The sequence below is a fragment of the Pelodiscus sinensis genome, chromosome 4 (assembly GCF_052426305.1).
Source record: "Pelodiscus sinensis isolate ZL-2025 chromosome 4, ASM5242630v1, whole genome shotgun sequence".
Classification (NCBI taxonomy): domain Eukaryota; kingdom Metazoa; phylum Chordata; order Testudines; family Trionychidae; genus Pelodiscus; species Pelodiscus sinensis.
The window spans coordinates 112149425-112170746 of NC_143055.1; the positions used below are offsets into that span (position 1 = coordinate 112149425).

The 21322-nt window shown below is 43.6% G+C and overlaps 1 protein-coding gene across 3 annotated transcripts in view; it reads right to left on the minus strand.

Moving 5' to 3' along the window:
• The window catches only part of BANK1 (B cell scaffold protein with ankyrin repeats 1), a 416748-nt gene extending 397450 nt beyond the window's left edge, over window positions 1-19298 (minus strand). The window contains exon 1 of one of the 3 annotated variants that reach the window (XM_075929668.2): window positions 19023-19297. In XM_075929668.2, the coding sequence (XP_075785783.1) occupies window positions 19023-19242 (220 nt within the window). In that variant the 5' untranslated portion in view covers window positions 19243-19297. Of the gene's footprint in view, window positions 1-19022 lie in introns of all 3 variants that reach the window. The other 2 variants (XM_089778053.1, XM_075929667.2) reach the window with 2 other exon arrangements.
• Between the last annotated feature and the right edge of the window lie 2024 nt (window positions 19299-21322).

Consider the following 21322-nt stretch of genomic DNA (forward strand, 5'->3'; position numbering starts at 1 on the left):
CCTAAAACACTGGTTTATGTATTATGGTTGTCTAACAAGGTTACACTCAGACCAGGGGAGGAATTTTGAGTCAGGGGTGATATCAGCATTGTGTAAACTGTATGGCATAGCCAAAAGCCGAACACCACCCTATCACCCGCAAGGAAATGCTCAGTGCGAAAGGTTTACCCGGACAATGCATGACATGCTCAGAACACTGCTGCCTGAAAAGAAACGAGCCTGGCAGGAACATCTCCCTGAGCTGGTGATGGCCTATAATAGCCACATCCATTCGTCCTTTTTATCTCATGTTTGCTAGAGATCCCAGGTTGCCATTGGATATTCTGGACAGAGAGGGCTCTGAGGAAGATGAGGTGACCAATCTGGATGATTGGGTCAAAAGTCACCATGACAGGCTGAAGAGAGCCTGTGAAGTTGCTCTCAGTATGTCTAAACAGGCAGCCCAAAGCAGGAAGAGGACTCTTAGCTGTGTATGATCTCAAGTCCAGGGGGGCTCTCATCAGGCCTGGTGATCGTGTACTAGTTCGTAATCATAGACACTGGGGGCATAATAAAATACAGGACAAATGGGAGTCGAGTCCTCACATTGTAGTTGCTCACAACAATCCTGACCTGCCAGTTTACACCATTCGACCTGAATGGGGAGGTCAGGAGAGGACAGTACATAAAGATCAGCTAAAACATTGCACCTTTAGTTCAGTCAGGAATCCTAGGAGGCGTAGATCAGGACGGCCTGAAGAGACTGAAAGGAATTGGGGAATGGTTCTAGTCCCACAAACTGAATACCAAGGGGAACAGAGGGTAGCAACCCCAGACCATAACGAGGATGACCAGATTCCTCAGGCTGACCCAGTATTACCCGAAGACAGGGAAATAGAAAATATGGGTAATGAACCACCTGTTGTAAGAAGGTCCCAGAGAACTAATAAGGGTGTATTGCCTGTTAAACTTAGAGATGATTATGTTATTAGTTCTATGTAATGGCTTAAAGAATGTTCACATGTCCAGTAGAAATAAGATGTTAAGTATGTGACATGTTTTTTTTCTGTTAATTGTCAATGTTTTTTATATGGTGTGAATTTTGTGGCTGTGGTACAATTCTAGCAAGGGGGAATGTAAGGGGACTGTTAGCACCTTACTAAAACTCTGTGGGAGTTTTTGGTTCGCCAGCTCCCAGTGTCAAAAGGGGAAGGGTCCATGAGAAATCAGGGACCTGAGACTCACAGACCCCAGAGACAATGGAAAGCAGCCAACTCTCTAGCTCGGCCTGATTGACAGGTTGGACAGGCCAGTGAGGAAAGTGAGAGGCCAGGCCCCGTCCTCCCTGTGAGCTGGGATTTTTCTGGGTCTCTCTGAGCAAGGAGAGAGCTGATACACAGCTAAGAGGAGCAAGCTGTGTAGAGAAGCAGTCCTGCAGCAACAGAACCAGGCACACACAGCCCGAGGAGTGCAAGCTGTGCCGAGGGGCAGTTTTGCAGCAACAGAGCCAGGCACACACAGCTCAAGGAGTGCAAATCCTGTGCTGAGCAGCAGACTGGCAGTGCTCAGAGAGCCAAAAGGGACAGAGAAGCAACGCAAGGAGCTGGAAACTGGCAAAGCAGCACAGCCTGCAGCTGGGTGTGGTGAGCAGCTGGGACCAGCAAAGTGCAGGGAGAGGCTCTGGGCAGGGAGATATCACCAGCCAAGAGGCCCAGCAGGCCAGACTGGGAGAGGGGTCTGTCCACTTAGAGCTTGAGGCTGTGTGGTCACTGCCAGAGCAAGCGTGTCCAGCCTGCAGCCCCCCTGCAGCACATCCAGGGCCTCTAAGGGGCCTATAAGGAAGAGACTGTGGACTGTCCTTACGCTGTGCAGACTGCTGTTTTGATGTCCCTGTGCTACAGAGCAGGGCTGTGTGTTCTCATTTAACCATTCTCATTTTTTCTTATTCTTTTCTCTTTAATCAGTTGGGCTGTGTCTACATTGGCACCCCTTTCCGGAAAAGGGATGCTAATGTAGACTTTGGAATAGGCAAATCCGCGGGGGATTTAAATATCACCCGTGGCATTTGCATTAACATGGCTGCCGCTTTTTTCCGGCTTAGGGAAAAGCCGGAGAAAAGCGCCAGTCTAGACGTTATTCTCCGGAAAATAAAGCCTTTTCCGGAGGATTTCTTATTTCCTACTTGAAAGTAGGAATAAGAAATCCTCCAGAAAAGGCTTTATTTTCCGGAGAATAACGTCTAGACTGGCGCTTTTCTCCGGCTTTTCCCTAAGCCGGAAAAAAGCGGCAGCCATGTTAATGCAAATGCCACGGGTGATATTTAAATCCCCCGCGGATTTGCCTATTCCAAAGTCTACATTAGCATCCCTTTTCCGGAAAGGGGTGCCAATGTAGACACAGCCTTGATGTTTAATAAATTGTATTTGCTTTGACCCTTATGAAATGATCACTGGGCCAAGAAAGCATGCAGTGTGAAGAGAGCACCTCGGAGTGGGGACACGCTAACTCCTGCCCCTAGTGACTACAAGGTTGGGGATTAAGCCCCAGGAAACCTGGGCCCAGCCTTGTTGGGGTTTCGAGGACTCTGCTACTCAGGAGAGTAGAGGGGGAGCCCTCAGAATCAGGGAAGGCGTGGGGTAAAGGAAGTGGGAGCAAGGACTCAGATCCTTTCACTGGTCCATTTCACCAGGATGGTATAGAAGCCAGGAAAGTTCCCCACAATAGCGGGACCATTCCCCCGCTTACAATTGCTTCTTTCTGCTACCTTTTAAATGGTGGACTTCATCAACCTTTACTTTTTGCAAACTTTCCCCCCCCCCTTTTTTCTCCTTTCTCTTTCTTTTTGGGGAGTTGGAAACCACATAGGAAAATATTGTCCATATGTAAATAAGAAAGATTGTAATTGGATTTTGATTTTCTATGATAAGTTTTAGTAAATTGCCTTATAGCGAGAAACAAAACAGCTCATTACACTTCTGGCTTGCTTTCCAATAGTCCAAACCAAATACATGTTCACACCAATTACAACTAATATGGCTAAAATCCCATTAATACTTAATTCACAGCACATGCCCTCAAAACGGTATTTTTTAGAGACAGGAAATAATATGTTTTCAAGAACTCACTGGACTTTTTTAACATAAAAAATAAAAAAGAAGAAAACACTTTGCACCAAAGTCCACAAACATCAAAAGCAAATAACAGAGAGGAAGAAAACAGAAAATATTCTAGTTGCTTCAAGTACCAAGGAGACCTGGACCTGGAAAGCTTCTTTAGGGACATGAATAAACTCCACATGCTGCAACAGGATCACACAATAGAACAGTGGTAGATGTTTATTTTTAGAAAAGCATTGAAGTGCTTTACTCAGTACCTTTCCCTGGTACTCTTCTGCAAACTCTTAGGAAAGGACTTATCTCCTAGGGTGTGTCTAGATTACAGGGTTTTTTTTTTTTTAAAGTAGCCTTTTTTCGAAAAAACTTCACCTGTGTCTAGACTGCAGCCGCATTCTTTCAAAAGTAAATCGAAAGAATGTGGCAGTTTTTTGATCGCGATAAACCTCATTTTACAAGGAATAAAGCCTTTTTTCGAAAGTCCTCTTTCGAAAAAGGGCGCTATTGAATGCAAACTGTGCTTTTTCAAAAGAGAGCGTCTAGACTCTTTAGAAAAAATGGCTCACTTTTTCAAAAAATCTGCTTGTAGTCTAGATGCTCTCTTTCGAAAGAGGCTTGTAGTCTAGACATAGCCCTATTGAATTCACTGACTTGAATGCAAGTTGGACTAGGCTCTCTGGAAATGATTGCTCGTGAGATTCATTTATAAGAAATTGTATATGGTTCACTATGATCAAAGGCCTTCCACCATGTTAGACTACAAAATATGATATACACAACATATCTGAAAAGCAAATATAGGAATATCATTTTAATGAATCATAGCACCCTCTCAGGTGGTGAAAAATAGGCAAAGTTTGTCAGATGAAACATAGTTGTTTTAAGCTCTCATCAAAGATGAGGTGACAATAATTTGGAAGGACCTCTACAAGTAAATTAATAATAAAATTGTCCTGAATGTGTTGTGTTAGTAGAAAAGGGTTTTATTTCTCAATTGACAAATATAAAAACTACCTCAAAAGCTTCTGCAGAAAATATTTTCTCCAATTCAATCATTACACATTAGGTTTGATGCATTCAACTCCAAATTAGATTTGGCCTCTTCTAAAATGGTTAATCTTGAGTAGTGAACAGAATCTCTTGAGAAGCGGGGGAGAACGTTTGGAAGTTTTTGATAAGATTACCAAGTTACAAAGACAGAATGCAAGTATGAAATCTTCAAGTACAATTTAGGTTAAACATAGCGAGCCAGATCCTGACCTGGCATGAAATCAGCATTCTGCGATTGACTTCAAAGGATCTATAATGATTTATTGCAGCAGGGGAACTGACTAGGGATGTGAATGGTTAACCAGCAGGGGCTTGTGCATCCCTCCCAGCAGTTGCAGGCAGAGGGCTGCTCCAGCCCCACAGGACCCACCATGGGCACTCCAACCAGCTGAAGCAGCCCCACCCCCACCCCAGGTGGGCCCAGCCTGGCTTTCTAATCGCCCTGCCATCGGTGGGCCCAGCCCAGGCTGGCCGGGAGCAGCCCCCTTCCATGGCGTGCCTAGACAGAGCCTGCAGCAGATAGGTGCTGCTCCGACTGGGCTGTAGCAGCCCCCAACCACTGCAGGTAGGCCATAGTGGGCAGGGGTGAGGGTTACTGCAGCCTAGCCTGGTCCCATTTAATTGGTTAACTGGTTACACATAATGTTTAACCGGTTAACTAATGAAACAGGATTTTACATCCCTAGAACTGACCTAGTGCTTGCGGGAAACTTGAAGCTATGAGAAAGTTTATGAAACACTATTAAAATAGAAATATTGGAATTCCTGAGAAGAGGTGGTATTGAGTTTTTGCATTTTGTATTGGATTTGAAATCACATTCCCAGCTCAATTTATTTGTTGTGTATTCTCATTAATAGCTTTCCTTTTTGTGCTAGAAATTTTATTTTAACTTTCAGATCAAAAGGGTGTGAATGAGTTACAAATTGGGTTTGGATATTAAAAGGCAACATTATGGTACCCTCCCAGGCCTGCCTTTCCCAAAATGTAGTTCTCCAGATGCAGGTAAAGCCATTTAGGGTCGTAAAATATGGTTTCAGGACACTTGGTATCACTTAGGTCCATGACAAATATTAATGGAAGTAAATGGGTATTTTCCCACGGATTTCAAAAAGTTTTGGATCAAGCCTTAAATCATTAGATTATGATTAACTGGACTATGATTAACATGTACACACAAACTCCTGATTAATGTTGCATGTGCTTCTGCTATAGTTGAAGATCTGACCCTGGCTGTTCAGACACTACTGAAAATGTTAAAGCCTTGGGGGATGGGGGGAAACATTGGTTCTGTTCCTACAAATATCACCATCCACAGTTACTTCTAGTAATTACATCAAATTGCACAGTAGGGCAAATAAGTGTAGAGTAGAGAGTGATTAACAGAACATATTTACCAGCCTTAGCTCATATTTTACACTTCAAAAAGAAAGATAAACAGAAACAAGAAGTCGGTCTCTGACAGTTCTACTGCATGTATGACTTGTTATCTTGCAGTTCCTGCCACTCAAGTATATTATGGGTTGTTTAATAATGAGTGAACAATGGTGAGATTTTTTAATTAATACAAACTTCAGTACAGTCTGGAGAACACCACATTTTGTATTGTCTGATAGTAGTGCTATTTGCTTACTTTCACTGTTTTGAGTTCTGTACTCTTTTAACCCTTCAATTTTTAAGGAAGAAACTAAAGTTTTTTAAAAGGTTGGGTCTTTTGAGTTCAATCCTCAAACAGTTTTCAGTTCTTGCTGAACTTCTTCCAGGCATGGTGGGAGAGGAGAGAGGGATGACAGCTTTTGTGGGCCTCCAGGCAAAGGAGGGAGCAGCTCCATGCCCCCAGAAGGGTGAGGCCCTGGACAAAAGGGGCAAATCCAGGAGCAGCCAGGCCTCACAGCCATGTGGATCGGCACTCTGGCAGCAATTCAGAGGGCCTGGGGCTCCAGCCGCTGTTGCTACTTTGAATTCCCAGACCCAGGGAAACTGTGCCCTTTGCTCCCCTCTGTTGGGAGGCCTATCTAGCATATATTATTTCATCCTAACCAAATATAAAATGAGTCATGGGTAAATCAAAGCAATACGCATATATTATATGAAAATATAATTTATATATATATTTGAATTCTCTAATATTTAACTATTGATTTATTTTCTATTCAGAGAACTTTAAAAAATTTTTAACATTGACAAAGATATTAACAGTTAAAATATTAGAGATGTGTGCTGTATCCAATAAGAACTATTTGTTCACAAATAGTGATATTTTATCAAACATTTACCTTTTACTAACAATAGACTTGAGTATTATTACCATTCAATCCACCAGCTAAACTTCCTCCATTCCATGAAAGCTCAAACTGAATGCTGTGTTATAATGACATCAGATATTATTTCTGGGGAATAAAATATACAAATATCCAGCAAATTGAGCTATCCTTACTTATTTCTTGTGCCAACCATAGTGTTTGTTCTGAGCTAGACACAGAAGCTGACACACAATCCTGCACCAACAAATTTAATGAGATTACCCATAGACACAAATTTGGGTATGTCTAGACTACATGCCTCTGCCGACAGAGGCATGTAAAATAGGCTACCCGACATAGTCAATGAAGCAGGGATTTAAATATCCCCAGTTTCATTAAAATAAAAATGGATGCTGCTCTATGCCGGCTCAGCTGATTGTCAGCAGAGTGCGGCAGTCAAGACATGGATCAGTCAACAAGGGAAGCCTTTGTTGACCGTTCCCTTATGGCTGGTGAAACGAGGTTTACAGGAGTGGTTGACAAAGGCTTCCGCTGTCGACTGATCCGCGTCTTGACTACCGCGCTGTGTCGACAATCAGCTGAGCCGGCATAGAGCAGCATCCATTTTTATTTTAATGAAGCCAGGGATATTTAAATCCCCGCTTCATTGACTATGTCAGGTAACCTATTTTACATGCCTCTTCGGCAGTGGCATGTAGTCTAGACATACCCAAAGTGACATGTAAGTGTTTGCAGGATCATGGACTGCATCACTACTGGAGGAGTATAGTGAGCGCCCTCAAAGAGCCACCTTTACTGTAGCCTTATGCCTTCACACACATCCAGGGGAGCATGATGTGTTGCAGGCACTTCCTAAGGGATCACAATCATTGGCACTGTGCCAGGATGCTTCCCAGAAATTCAAGGAGTAGTAAAACCGCTGAGTGATTTAACAACATACGTTTATATTCTTATTATCCAAAAGAATTATAGTCATCTTATTTAGATGCTGCACTGGAATTGTGGACCCACTTTCTAGCTGTCAGGTGTTTCCTGCGTGATCTTGGGCAAATAATTGAAGTAAGGATGCCACTTTTAAAAAAGAAATTAGCACAGTCATACTTTTTTACATGGTGTTATAGAATCCTGAAAACTGTAATTTTAGGATGGCTCACATGTTCCAAATTTTCATTTTGGGTTTTTTTATACTTAAATGATGTTTGTCCAAGACAATTTATTACTTGTATAAGTTTTGGGCACTGATATTTCACTCCTGATTATGCACCAAGCACACATTTCATGCCTACATGAATACTAACACATTTTCAGCATTTCACAAAGTGGGGGAGTTAAGGGCTCTCCTTAGTCCCCACCAGACCCTCTATTTCAAGTTGTTTAAAATGTCCCCTCTCTGAATTTGTAGCATATAGGGTTTCTCTAAGCAAAACAAACTAAAGAAAGGTGGCATGTGGCATGTGAACTCCAGGCCCCTTTTGAGTCTCCAGGTCCCAGGGCAATTGCCCCTTTTATTCCCCATTTACCCCCCCCCCCCCCACCACCACCACCAAAACCACCATCAGTGAGCCTGAATATACCAACTTATTAGAAAATATCCACCACTCCAAGAAATATGGATGTACCATTGAGGAGCCAGAAACTGAATGTAGTGTCACTAGGTCACATTAATAAAAGAGAATGTGTAATTTTGTCTTCTGTATGAATATTTCACACACTAAAAAACACTGTCTCCAAAGTCGACTCATACTTGTGATCCAAAGGGTCCCTCTGGCCCCCCTTTTTTTTAATCCCCTTCAGACATCTTGGGCCTTATTTTCAAAAGACTCAATTTGAAGTCAATGGGGACAATGGTTGGTTAGCACATCCAAAAATTGACCTTAGGTATCCAAGGCTAGGCACACAAGCAGAGTCACTCAGAACAACTGGACACTTGAAAAATTTGGCCTTAATCTCTCTAGGCCAGATTTTCAGAAGAGCTAAGTAGCTACTGTGTAGTAGAGATGTAAACAATTTGACTACTCAACTACTTGCTGCTTCTCCCCCACCCCTTTACTTCCTGCATACCTGGCTCTCACTACATTTAAACTGCAGAGCCACAGCTCCTGGACTGGGCGTGAGCTGGGGCTGAGGAAGCCTTCCCTTATCAACTAAGCATGTAGTCAATAAAAACTGTATCAACTACACAATTAGTGGATTACCTGCCTCTTAACATCCTTATTGTGTACTGAGCACTTTTGAAAATCTTTCCATAAATCCAATTTCTTTTGTTTGTAATGTGCAAACATACTATTATGAAGAGAATGTAAAAAAGCAAATATCTGTTTAATAGGCTTTATTTTTTGAACTATATTAAAACATATAATGTGAGTGAAATGTAGATTGCTTGCTTTAATATTGCCGTGCTTTGAATCTATACTTAATACTGTATGCATACTAATACTGTATGTAATTATTGCATGATGAATAAAAGATAATTATTCCTTATATTTAATGTAGATTATATTCAGAATTCCTACAAACCTGCTCTGAACTATTTTATCATGAAAGTTATTTCTTAGCACTACTAAAATACATTTTATACATTTGGTTCTTCAACAATATTCATTATGTTGCTAAATGTAAGAAGTCAGTAGTTGGTGTTTGGCCACGCAATGAAAATTACTATTCATCACACCTCCATTTTTAATAAGGAGAGAATCAAAGCCACAAACTCTTGCTATTAATAAGTACTTGTATAAAGTGTCAGGTCGGTTACAGCTGCTGCTAACCATGTGATCTAAGAGCAAAAAGGGTGCTTTCCAAACTCAGCTGTACAATTGCTTAAATTATATCCACATAGCAAAACATATAGATATTATATATGTATGTTCTGATTTTTTTTATTTTTTTTTTTAGAATTATACACAAAGTCTCAGAAACACTGCAGAAGTGCGTGGCTTTTTTCAAAGAAAAATCTAGAATTAACTTGTGTTAAATGTCAGAACCAATGGAAGTGTAAATCAGACTCTATGAATTAGCTTTGCTTCATTTCTAAATATGGAGGTATCAGATGATAAATCCATATTGTATTAGAAACACTATTCCCTTCATAACTGCCATGGCTATTTTGAATACCTAAATGTGGGTTTATTTTCAAAATGCTTAAATACTTAAAATGTTTTAAATCTGTTACTACTTTTGTTTACATTAAACAGATTGTCAAGTAACATAATCAGAATTGAATGAATACTCTATACAGATAGTTCTACATTGTATTTATACATGTGTAGTAAAGAAACAAGCAGAGGCGTATATAAGCTTACCAGGTACTCAGACCAGCACCAAGAGAAACTGCTGAGGTAGGAGAAAATAATTGTTTATATATATTATAATATTTTCAGTACAATGTAATGCAGATGTGTCTATTGTACTACCTATTTTAAGCTTCAGCGAGCATATGAGATGGCCAAGCACACAGAGACAGGAGAAAGGAATAAAAGTTCAGGGAAGGAACAGAAACTGCATTGTGTGAGTGCAATTCTGACAAAACTCTTCCTTTTTTTCAGCTGCAGATTACAAAGAAAAATCATTATGAGAGTTCAGGTTTTCAGCAAAGATTTTCAAATATCTTTGAAAATTCCCCTCCCCCACTTTGTCTCTGCTCAAAATTTATGACTCCATGATTTGTGATCCCATCATTCAAAAATCATATATCAAATTTTTTAAAATCTTAAGACTAGGCTAAACACAGAATTTTTCAAAATAATGAAATCTAGGCACTTATTTGTTTTCTGGTACTTAAACCTTTAGAATTCATATTTTCAAGTATTTTGTCTACAGAACACTGAGATTGAAACTTTTTTTTTCTGACAAAAGCTGAGATTGTCACATAAATCTAATTACACCAGAAATTAGGACTTTAAGAGAAACACCAAATATTACAAGATTCACAATAAAATTGCAAGGACAGGAAACATTATGATTCACTTACAGCCCAGACCTCACGCTAGGTCCTCACATCCAGGCTATATCTGAATTGTCCAATTCTTTCTACATCACATCTAACATACAGCTTTTCCTAATCATCCACACACCTAAATATCACATCCAAGCTTTAATCCCACATTTCAATTACTGCAACTTTTTTTCAATGCAAGCTTGCTTTGTTCACAGACATTTAGACTGCTTCTGCAAAGACAGTTTTCCTAATCCATAGCCTCTCACTGAAATCCTCTCCTGGCATCCCCTTTTCTATTGCATCGAACAGATGCTGCTTCTATTTGCTCAGAAGGACCTTCATAATCAATCTCCGCCCTACCTAGTTTTATTCCTACCAAGCTGTTGACTTTAGTCTCCAAATGATCCATAATGCCAGCCTCTAACGCCCGTTTTGTTCACAAATAAACTTGGTCCAATATCTCGTGGTGTTTTAGTGTTTAAAGCAGGGATGGAGAACCCTAAGGCCCAGAGGCAGGTTAAAGCCCCTGCTTGCCTGGATCCGACCCTCGGTGTTCCCTCCAACTTGCAGGAGGCAGGGCTGGCGCTCCAGTTCTGTATCCCACTGTGGCTTCTCCCTGTGGAGCTGGTATGCCAGCAACAGCTTCTCACTACAAGGCGGGGGGAGCCCCTCAGGGGCCGGAGTCAGGCAAGCCAGGGTTGAATCCAATCCATGGGCTCTGCCTGGCAGGGGGAGGAAGAGGCTCTGTGCACTGCCACACTCTCTCCCTCTCTCCCTCCCTCCCTGTGTAAATGACAGTGTAGCAAAGCACTGCCTGGAGGCTTTTTCCCTAGACGTTCCCATTGGGCATAATTGCAACCAATAGGAGCAGCAGGGGGTGGTGCCTAAGTAGGGTTGCCAGATGATCTCCCAAAAAATACCGGATATCCGGTATTTTTTGGTCGAGCAAAAAAAATAAAAGAAACATGGGATAATAAGCCCCCCCTCCTCCCTCATTCTGGGGCACCCAGAGCGGCGATCGCAACCCTGCCTCCCAGCTGTGACTCCCAGGCTGGGAGGCGGGGCCGTCATCAGCACTGGGAGCCTGTGATTGCACAGAAGTCTGGCGGGGGCGGAGGGAGTGGCTGGGAGAATACCAGACACCTGGCAACTCTACCTAGGAGTGGCAAGGGATATGAAGCTATGTGTGTCTCTGGAAAACTGTACCATGTAAGCGACCGCTCCCAACCAGACTCCTACACCCTACCTCCTGCCAAGCCCCCACCTCCCATCCCCAGCACACTTCTGCTCCCTACCTCCTCTCCTGCACCCTACCTCCTGCCCAGCCCGCTCCTGCACCCTCTTACTCTCCCAGATGCTGCACCCCATGCCCTCTTCCTGGAAGCCTCCTCCCACACACTGAATCCCTCATATTTGGCCCCCAACCCAGAGCCTGGGGGGAGGGACACATAGTTTACTAGCCCATGTCCCTCTACACTCTGGTTTGCAAAGGCAATGTAAGGAGTGTCTTTCTATTTCTCATTCAGAGGCCATGTAATTGAGGTGGGTTTTTTGGGGAGAGGTGGGTTTGCTTCCTACTTATGTGCAGCCCCACAACCCAAAAAAGGTTCCCCATCCCTGAATGGAACGTGTTTTCCTTTTCACAACCTTAGTCATTTTTTTAGAAGGGAATTTAAGTTTCCAGCCACCTGGGGTAGTTTTAAGATACTGGCAGCTGGATAGCATCTTGGATAGAGATGAAATAGCCAATCCCAACCTTTAAATATTAGATTTGGAAAAATTAGATTTCTGTCTTTAAATCTCAGTAATACTAGTTTTTTCCGTTCATCCAAAAACCTATCAAAATGTTTTCATCTTTATTAAGCAAAATGTATAGAAAAGTCATTTTGAATACACAAAAACACTTTTTATCTAATAAGATTGCATACATGTGTGAATGCACACCACAGGATTTTGCAAAAATATTAATATTCCATTATACTCAAAATATTGAGATGTTATGTGATTATCAAATGCTTTGACATGAATTTTGAATCTTCTTTAAATCTCACTCTTTACATATTTTGAATTAAGTGCTGAGGATTATTTATTTCCTATAAAAGTGCACAAGGTAAATTAATTTTTAAAATTGAAAATACATATTGATGTTTTCTGTGATTCATGAAATACAATAATCAAATATTTCCAACTCTAGTCATTGGCTAGTTTCCACTGTAGGATTAACATGGTCAATCAATTTTAATGATTTATTTCTATCAGGTGGGAGATAAGAAGTGAACTTTATGTAAATAAAAAATACATGATGGCTAATCTCTGTTATAACATATATCTGTGTGAACATGGAGAAGAGATATAAATCAAGTATGGTATCACTGTTAGTGGATTATCATACCTCTCTGCCTCTCCCCCGGCCTAAGTGAAGACAGATGTCAAAAGATATGCCATTCGTTAATGCTTTCTCTACACTAGGCACAGTATGTGTAGTGGAACTTGCATAAAGAAAAAAAAAGCAGTCATGTAGCTCTTTAAAGACTAACAAGATAGTTTATTAGGTGATGAGCTTTCGTGGGGTAGACCCACTTCAAGTGAGTCTGCCCCACGAAAGCTCATCACCTAATAAACTATCTTGTTAGTCTTTAAAGTGCTACATGACTGCTTTTTTTGTTTTACCAAGATCAGACTAACACGGCTACCTCTCTGTTACTTTGCATAAAGAAGTCTGAGTTTCCTATGAACAATTCTGTCACTCATTGGCCCCTACCTACCACTACAGACCAAGCAAATTTCACACTCTGACTTGGCTACATTTTGGACAAGCACAGCGAACCAAATCAACCATACAAGTAGCACTACAGTGCAGTAATTTTCCCCAGCCCCATCACTCTGGAAAGGACTAAATTGGCAGGTTCTGTGCAGGGGGCACATAATCTTTTTTCCACAGCCCCACATCACTTACGGAGAGAGTATGGAGAGGGTGTGAGGCCACAGGATCCACTGCTAGGAAAACCTGCTCTTTTTACTGTTGATGGCTATTGGATCAAAGTAGCTTTCTGTAGCCTGGAAGTGGCAGATTCCTTTATTCACCTCCAGCCATTTGCTTTGCAATTAATCCAAAGACGTGGCAAAGGTGCTGGACTCAGGATTTGAATCCAGTTGCAGAGGCCTTTATGAAAAGAGAGCCAAGCTTTGATATCAAGAGATCCAAGGCCCACATATAACTGTACACCTACACTTGTATATTCAGCTGCTGCCATTCAATTGTATATGTTTCGATGCCTAACTCATCATTTCCACATGGGAATATGTAACTGTGTGCATAATAATGGTAACTCTTAAGGCATACATCGGTATGTAATTGACCATATTTTTTTTTCATGAAAAGCCTTTACTTAAAAAAAATACTGCCTGGTAGGAGTGCAAATGAAAATTGATTAATGGGACCACATCTAACAACTGCAATATATTTATTTTACAGAAAGCCCGTGGTTGAGAGTAATGAGATCCTAAGTTCTGATCCTTGCTTTACAACTGATTCACTATGGCTGTGTCCAGACTCAGGGGTTTTTTCGAAAAAAGTAGCCTTTTTTCGAAAAAACTTTACCTGCGTCTAGACTGCAGCCGCGTTCTTTGAAATTAAATCGAAAGAACGCGGCTTTTCTTTCGACGGTGGTAAACCTAATTCCACGAGGAAGAATGCCTTCTTTCGAAAGTGCTCTTTCGAAAAAGGCGTTCTTGAAAGCAAACAGGCTTTTTAGAAAGAGAGCATCCAGACTCACTGGGTGCTTTCTTTCGAAAAAGCGGCTTGCTTTTTCGAAATTCCGCGTGCAGTCTAGACGCTCTCTTTCGAAAGAGGCTCTTTCGAAAGTATCTTTCGAAAGAGCCTCTTTCGAAAGAGGCTTGCAGTCTAGACATAGCCTATGTGGTCTTTGGGCAAGTCATTTTGCCTCTGTCTCATTTTTCTCATCTATAACATGAGAATAACTTATTTACCCACATGGAGTGCCAACTTTGTAATGGCACAAAACTGAACACCTTTGTCCTGTCCCCTGCTCTGAGGTCTGCCCCCTCAGTCCATCCCCCTCCCTTGCTTTCACCAGGCTGGGGCAGGAGTTTGGGGCACAGGGAGATGAAGGCTCCAGCTGGGGGGTTGGGTAAGGTCAGAGATGAGATATTTGGAGATCAAGAGGTGGGCTCTGGGCTGGGACTGAGAGACTCAGAGTGTAAAAGGGGGGTTCAGGCTCTGGGGTTGGGTCAGGGATGAGGCATTTGGGATGCAGGAAGGTCTCCATGATGAGGCCAAAGGGCTTGGGGTGCATGAGGGCTCCTGGATAAAGCTTAGGGCTTGGGATCGGGATAGAGGGTGGGGTTGGGTCTCAGGAGGAGGTACAGGATCTGAGCTCCCTTACCTATGGTGGCTCCCTGACCAGGGACGCTCCATAAGGCCCCACCTTCACAATTCCCATTGGCTGTGGTTCTTGGCCAATGGGAGCTATGGAAATGGTACTCGGGGTGGCGCCAGTACATAGAACCTTCCTCCCCTCCTCCTTGTCACAGGGACGTGTTGGCTGCTACCTGGGAGTCATACAGAGGCAGGACAGGTAGGGCTCCTGCTTTAGCCACACTCACTGCACTGCCGAGTGGACTTTTAATGGGCCGGTTGGCGGTGCTAAACAGAGCCACCATAATCCTCTTTTGGCCGAGAGTTCTGGTTAAAAACCAGATGCCTGACCACCCTCACAGATGAGCCTCAGAGTTATGGATACCTTGGGAAAGGAGGTTGTTTATAACTCTGAAATGTTCATAACTCTGAATAAGACATTAAGGATTTCAGCCATGGTGGGGTAGAAGGAGGAGGTTGGGGCTGCAGCCACAGGAAGAAGGGTGCCAGGGATCTGGGTGGAGGGCTCAAGACTTCTGCCTTGTGGGAGCACCAGGGCTCAGAAGTTCAGACCTATGGGGACCTTGCGGCTCAGGGCTTCAGTCCCTGCAGTTCCATTCCTAACTTCTGCCCAACAGAGGGTGCTGGGGCCTGAGCCTCACAACACTGCTTCCAGCTTCTACCCCACAGGGGGTGCCAGGGTTTGAGGCTCTCCATGGCTCCACTTCCAGATTCAGACAAGGAGCGGGACATGTACCAGGGATCAGGACTATAGCTATTGGGGCTGAAACCAGCACTCCGCCAGAGCTAAAAGCCAGAAACAGCACCATGTGGCTGACGCTGCAAGCTCTGGCTCTGATTCCAATCACTCACCCAGCATGTGCAACCATCTTCCCCTGTGACTGAAGCCCAGAGCCCCCGGGCTAAAGTCCCAAGGCAGTACAGTATGCACCTCTATTTGTTTGTTTTCCCTCCATTCCAATTCCACATGTTGCCTAGTTAACCAGTAAGTCTGTAACTCTGGTGTTCATATCTTTGAGGTTCTACTATACCTCACAGTACAGCTGTATCAGTTAGCACATTGAACATAAAAAGTGCAATAAAATCTTAAGAGTGCAGGGGCAAAAACATCCTGAGTGTTTCATGCATCATGTTCGCATCCAAAAGAGACACTTTTACAAATTCTGGCCTTCATCTCTTTTTTCCTCATATGTAAGATAAGGATAAAAATACTTTTCTGTCTTCTAGAGTTATGAAAACAGATCCCTGCTTCTCTCATAGATTTGGTACATGATAGAAAGCAGATCACTTAAACACAATTTTTCACAAATGGTCACTACCTGTATGATTCTCATTTTCTGGGTGACCAATTTAAAACACTTGGGAATAGGGATGTAAAATCCTGTTTCATTGCTTAACTGTTTAACTGATTAAAAGAGGGGGAGGGAAAGCCAGGCTGGAGCGTCCCTCCCACCAACCCAGACACACCATTGACAGACATCCGGAGTAGCTTCTGTCTACAATATGCCCCGTAGGGCTGGATTAGCTACCTGCTTGCAGCGGATGGGGAGCTGCTCCATCACTCACAGGTTAGTTGCTTAACCTTTCACATCCCTACTTGAAGCCTCATTTTCAGAAGTGTAGCTGGAAACTCAACTCCACCTGAAGGAGCTGTCTATACTCAATACTTTTCCCAGTAAGGATGTGTGGTTAAGATTGGGAGCCAAGTGGCCCTAAATTCTAATCCTGGATCTGTCCTAATTTATTGTGTTCTTTGTGTCAATTTCCTCTCTGGTAAAACAGAAATAATAATATTCTTATACCAAGGAGGTTCTGAAGAAAAATACATTAATTTCTAAGGCACTTGGATGCCATGGTGATGACCGCTATAAAAAGGGCCACAAGACAATTCTATATTCAGTGTAAGGTTTGGATGGTGTGTTCACAGGCACCAACTGTGTTCCATGGGCCCTCTACAGCTAAAGCACCCATTGGGAAAAGATACTGGATGCCTGCACCCGCTGGCAGCCATGTCCCCACTTGCCCTCCCTGCCCCCCAGCACCACTTGCCCACCAGTAACCCTGCTGACAAACTACCTTCCCCTTCTCCCATTGCCTCCTGTACCCTGCAAACATCTGTTGTGTGGTGCTCAGGAAGCTTTAGGAGGGAGGAAGAAGAGTGGAGATGATATGCTCTGAGGGTATGTCTACACTACAGAGGTTTTTTTTGAAAAAAAAAAAGGCTGTTTTTCAGAAGAAACTTCAGTTATGTGCACACTGCAATTGCATTCTTCCAAAAGAAAATCAAAAGAACAGAGGAGTTTTTCTAACATTGGTAGTCCTCATTCTACGAGGAAGAAGCCTTTTTCCTAAAGAGCTCGTTCAGAAAAAGGCGAGTGTGGACGGGGAAGAGGGAATTCTTTCAAAAGAAGAGGAAAGAGGAAAAAGCACAGGTGCCCTGGTGGCCACTCCATCCATAGTAATCAGAGCTGAAATGTGACATAGCATCCATTCAGTGTGGATGCTCTCTGTTGAAAAAAGCAGGTCACTTTTTCGATGCGCTTTTGCAGATCTCTTCCAGAAAAGCTTTTTCTGAAAGAAGCCTGCAATCTAGATATAGCCTGAGGGGAGAAGGTGGGAAAAAGGCAGGGTAAGGGCTTGGAGAAAAGGTGGAATGGAGTAGGGCAGGGGCAGAGCAGAGTGGGAAGAGATGGGGTGGAATGAGGGCTTCGGGAAGGAGTGAAATAGGGGCAAGGCCTGGTGCAGAGAGAGGGGTCAACCACTGGAAGAGAAGTCAACATCTATGTGTGCAGTAAGTAAGGCTGAAGACCACAAATTGAATTAAGGGGATAAAAAGAAATATTGATTAGCTGCTTTGATCAATGAGCACTGTCGATCTTGTGTATTGCATGAGGTGGAAATAATAGTATGAGATCGTGTAATTAAAAATGTGTCTGACAATGCACATTCCAAGGGGCCAGAGTTTAAATTGCCCATTCTTTCTTAATTCCAACTTCTATTTTCAAGTGCTTGACTTTGCAACCTTAAATAACTTTATGATACCAAAATTGAGGTTTAAAGTTGAACTAACATATGACAGAAGAATATTTGGGGGAGGAGGAACAGTTATATAGAAGTATAGGGGTAGCTTGTGTTGCTAAACAAGAATGAATAATAATGATAGGCCTCCAGTGAAGTGATGAGTAAAATTTAGTTTGTCATTCAAAAGAGAGAGCTGACACTAGCTAATTAAAATGAGTAAAACAAAATATATAAAATATTCATGGGAATCAATTGAAATACAAGACAACCGATTTGAGATGAACTTTCATTGCGGACCAGTTTTTATGGGCATTAGATCCCATCTTTCATTTCAACACAGCCCAAAGAGGAGTTTTTTGTAGCTGGAAAGCTTGTCTCTTTTACCTTATCCCTTTGCCTAAAAGTGGTTGTAGTGACCTAGACATGATGTTAAGACCCCAAACCAGCAGTGTGTACTTCCATAAGCCATAAGTCTACAGTTATACTTCACTAAAGAGATCTTAAGCTATAATCACAAGATTGTTCATGATAAAGACAACAGTAGCATTTATTTTGTTGAAGGAAACAACATACTTTTGTAAATAAGCAATGGTTCCTGTAGCTAAGCTCTTCCTCAATGCAACAACACTCTTCCAAAAGTCTTGTACTACAAATCCCTTTAAAAAAAACTTGCCTGACATTTTCACTCCTAAGTTAAACACTTTGCAAAATAAAAATGTAGACTTTGCCCTGCCTGGACTTTAGAGAAGCAAAGAAAAAATGTGCATTTAACACTCCTCTAGGATCATCCCAGGCTCCCCCAGCAGTATTTGGTGGGACGCTTTACACTCTCATTAGTCATTGGCAGGGCTCGGTGCATCTCTCTGGTCAGTAGCATGTGGCGGGTACGTGGGTGCCTGTCTCTCCTTCATGCTCCCCACACCCACAGGGCTCAGCGTGTGTATGGATGGGAGGGGGTCATAGTCCTGACCTAAAACCAAGCGCACAGGCTGGGCTGAGGCTCCAAAAAAGAGCCGGGGTTGAAGCGCCTTCACTTCGGAGCCTCCCGGGGCGCGGAGCCACCGCACGCCCCGTGTTTCACGGACACCGCTGCAAGGCAGGGGGCGGCAGCGTCCCAGCGCCAGCCCCCGTGTGGAGGCCGGGAAGCAAGCCCCCTCCCCGGGGCTGGGGCGGCGGGGGAAGGAGACCTCCGCCCCTGGCGCCGCCCGGCTGGGCGAGCCCCCTGCCCGCGTCCCGCCCCATCCCGGCGGCAGCCCCGACCCACCTGAGGGACGCGTCATCGTCCCGGCCCCTCCCTCGCCGCAGGGCAAGTGGCGCCGGGGGCGGCAGGTGGCTCCTGCCCGCGTGAGCAGCAGGGACCCCCCGCCCTGGCCGCCGCCTGCGCGGAGCCTGCAGCTGCAGCCGCGGGTCCGGAAGCGCCGACCTGCCTCCTCCCGGGAGCCTCGGCTCGCGCGCGGCAGAAGTGAAACTCCCCGGGCCCGCATGCCAGGATACCGGCCCCGCTTCCTCCTGCCGCGGGGAGACGCCGCCTTCCCCTCCCCGCCTCCAGGCCGGCGGCCCCAAGCCCTGGCGCCCGCGCGCCTTTCCTGCCGGGGTGGGGGCACGGCTCGCGGTGCGGGCTGCGGCTGCCCCCCGCGGGCCACCTTTGAACTTAGCTCCTGTTAGAGCCACGCTCATCCGCCCGCTGGGCTGCAGCCTCCCGCAGAGGGATGTTCATGCTGGGGCGGGGGCCGGCGCGCGAGGAAAAGGGCTCTCGCTGTACAGAGCAGATCCACCGCCTTGCCCTGCACTGCATTGCCTCGGGGCAGCCTGCTGCAGGGTGTCAGGAGGGGGCATATACCTCGCTTAATGGCTCCCTCCCGGGGAGGGGGGGGGAGCCCCTTCATTTCACCCGCGTTCATTAGCTGTGGCCTTCAGGGGAAAGGCAACTATTCTCTCCATCGACCGTCGATTTTGCATCTGTTTTGAAAGGGGACTTTCAGATTTGATAAATCCAAGGAATCCAGGGTGTTACATTATTTAAACAACACCCGGAAGGAATGGAACTTTGGAAATGTTCCCCCTCCGACAGATACTTATCATAGCAATGCAATTTTAATGCCCTGCCTGGGAAAGCGTTCAAAATCACAATGATTTAACTCCCCCGCACTATTATGCTTTATATTAATTATTGACATGACAAGGGGAAAAAACTGAAAAATGTTAGAAATAGCAGACTGTGAGGGCGGTAGTGTTTGCAATTTCCCTTAAGTACACCCTCCATTTAAAATGGTTTTAGGGCTCAACCCAATTTCTATCAATTGAGGGAGAATTTTCCATTGAATTCCAGAGATATTGTACCGGGTCTGAACAGTTTATGAAAATAAAGGCCCAACTCCCATTTGAGGCAGGACTGGGACCTAACCTGGGACCACTCACAAGCTTGTAGATAATGGTCAATTGATAGCAGAGGATAGTATCACAAAAAAGGGCATGAACATATCAGTGATAGAAATGGACATAATTTGTCCAGTTTATTTTCTGTAAATAGCAGCAACATTTACTTCACCTAAGCTAAAATATTAAACAAAATGGTTTTGATGATAGTCCGCATTATGATCATGAGCTAAATCATGGAAAGATTATATCAAAAAAGAAGAAAAGCCAAAGTATGATGTTAAATAATGCAATAGTGAACAAATGAAATCAGACCTCTGTAGTTCCTATAAGAACAACAACATTGTATAATGCCTCTTTTTGCATCCATGGAGTTTAGTCCAAACAGAAGGGTGGGAGCTGCAAAACAAACGTCAAGCTTCTATGAGCCACAAGAAAGATCTACAGCCCTGAGTCAAAGACCAAAAATGAGTTGAACACCCAGAAGCCAGTAGTTCTGAGAAAAAAAACATTTGATTTTACTGGCTGTTATTTTGTTTTTCAATGTATATTGTCCAGTCCCAGCTCACTCACCACATGTGCTCTTTCAGGAATCAAATATAAACTGCTAGTTTGATTAGTTATTTTGTACTACTAGTATTCCCTTCTAGGAACTTATCCTGTGAAATATGGCTGTTAGCAATACCTCCAGTGCTTGTTCTCTTCTGGAAGCACAAATGCAGGGAAATCGGACTGTCCTGTTGGTCCAACCTTGTGTATATTACAAGCCTAAGAAAGTTAAGGTTATGCTTAAAAGAAATTCAGAAATGTTGCATAAAAAAACATAGTGAGGTCATCAATCTTAACTGTTCCCTTTATTAATGCCATGAGGGGAACCAATATGGAAAAATCCAGATTAAATGGATTTTTAAAGACGTAGTAAATTAACACCACAAACACTAAAATGTCAAAATGATAATCATACGATTATTGTCTAATACAGGGATGGGCAAATACTGGTCTGCAGGCCAGATCTGGTCCACCAGGATTAGCTCCTGGAGGGCCCCCTCTGCAATATTTACCTGCCCAGCCACAGGTACCAGTTAACACATCTCACGTTGACCTCAGATCACTGTTCCTGGCCAATGGGAGCTGCTGGAAGCAGTGATCCACTCTGTGCTGCTAATCACTACTTCCATGGACAGAGTA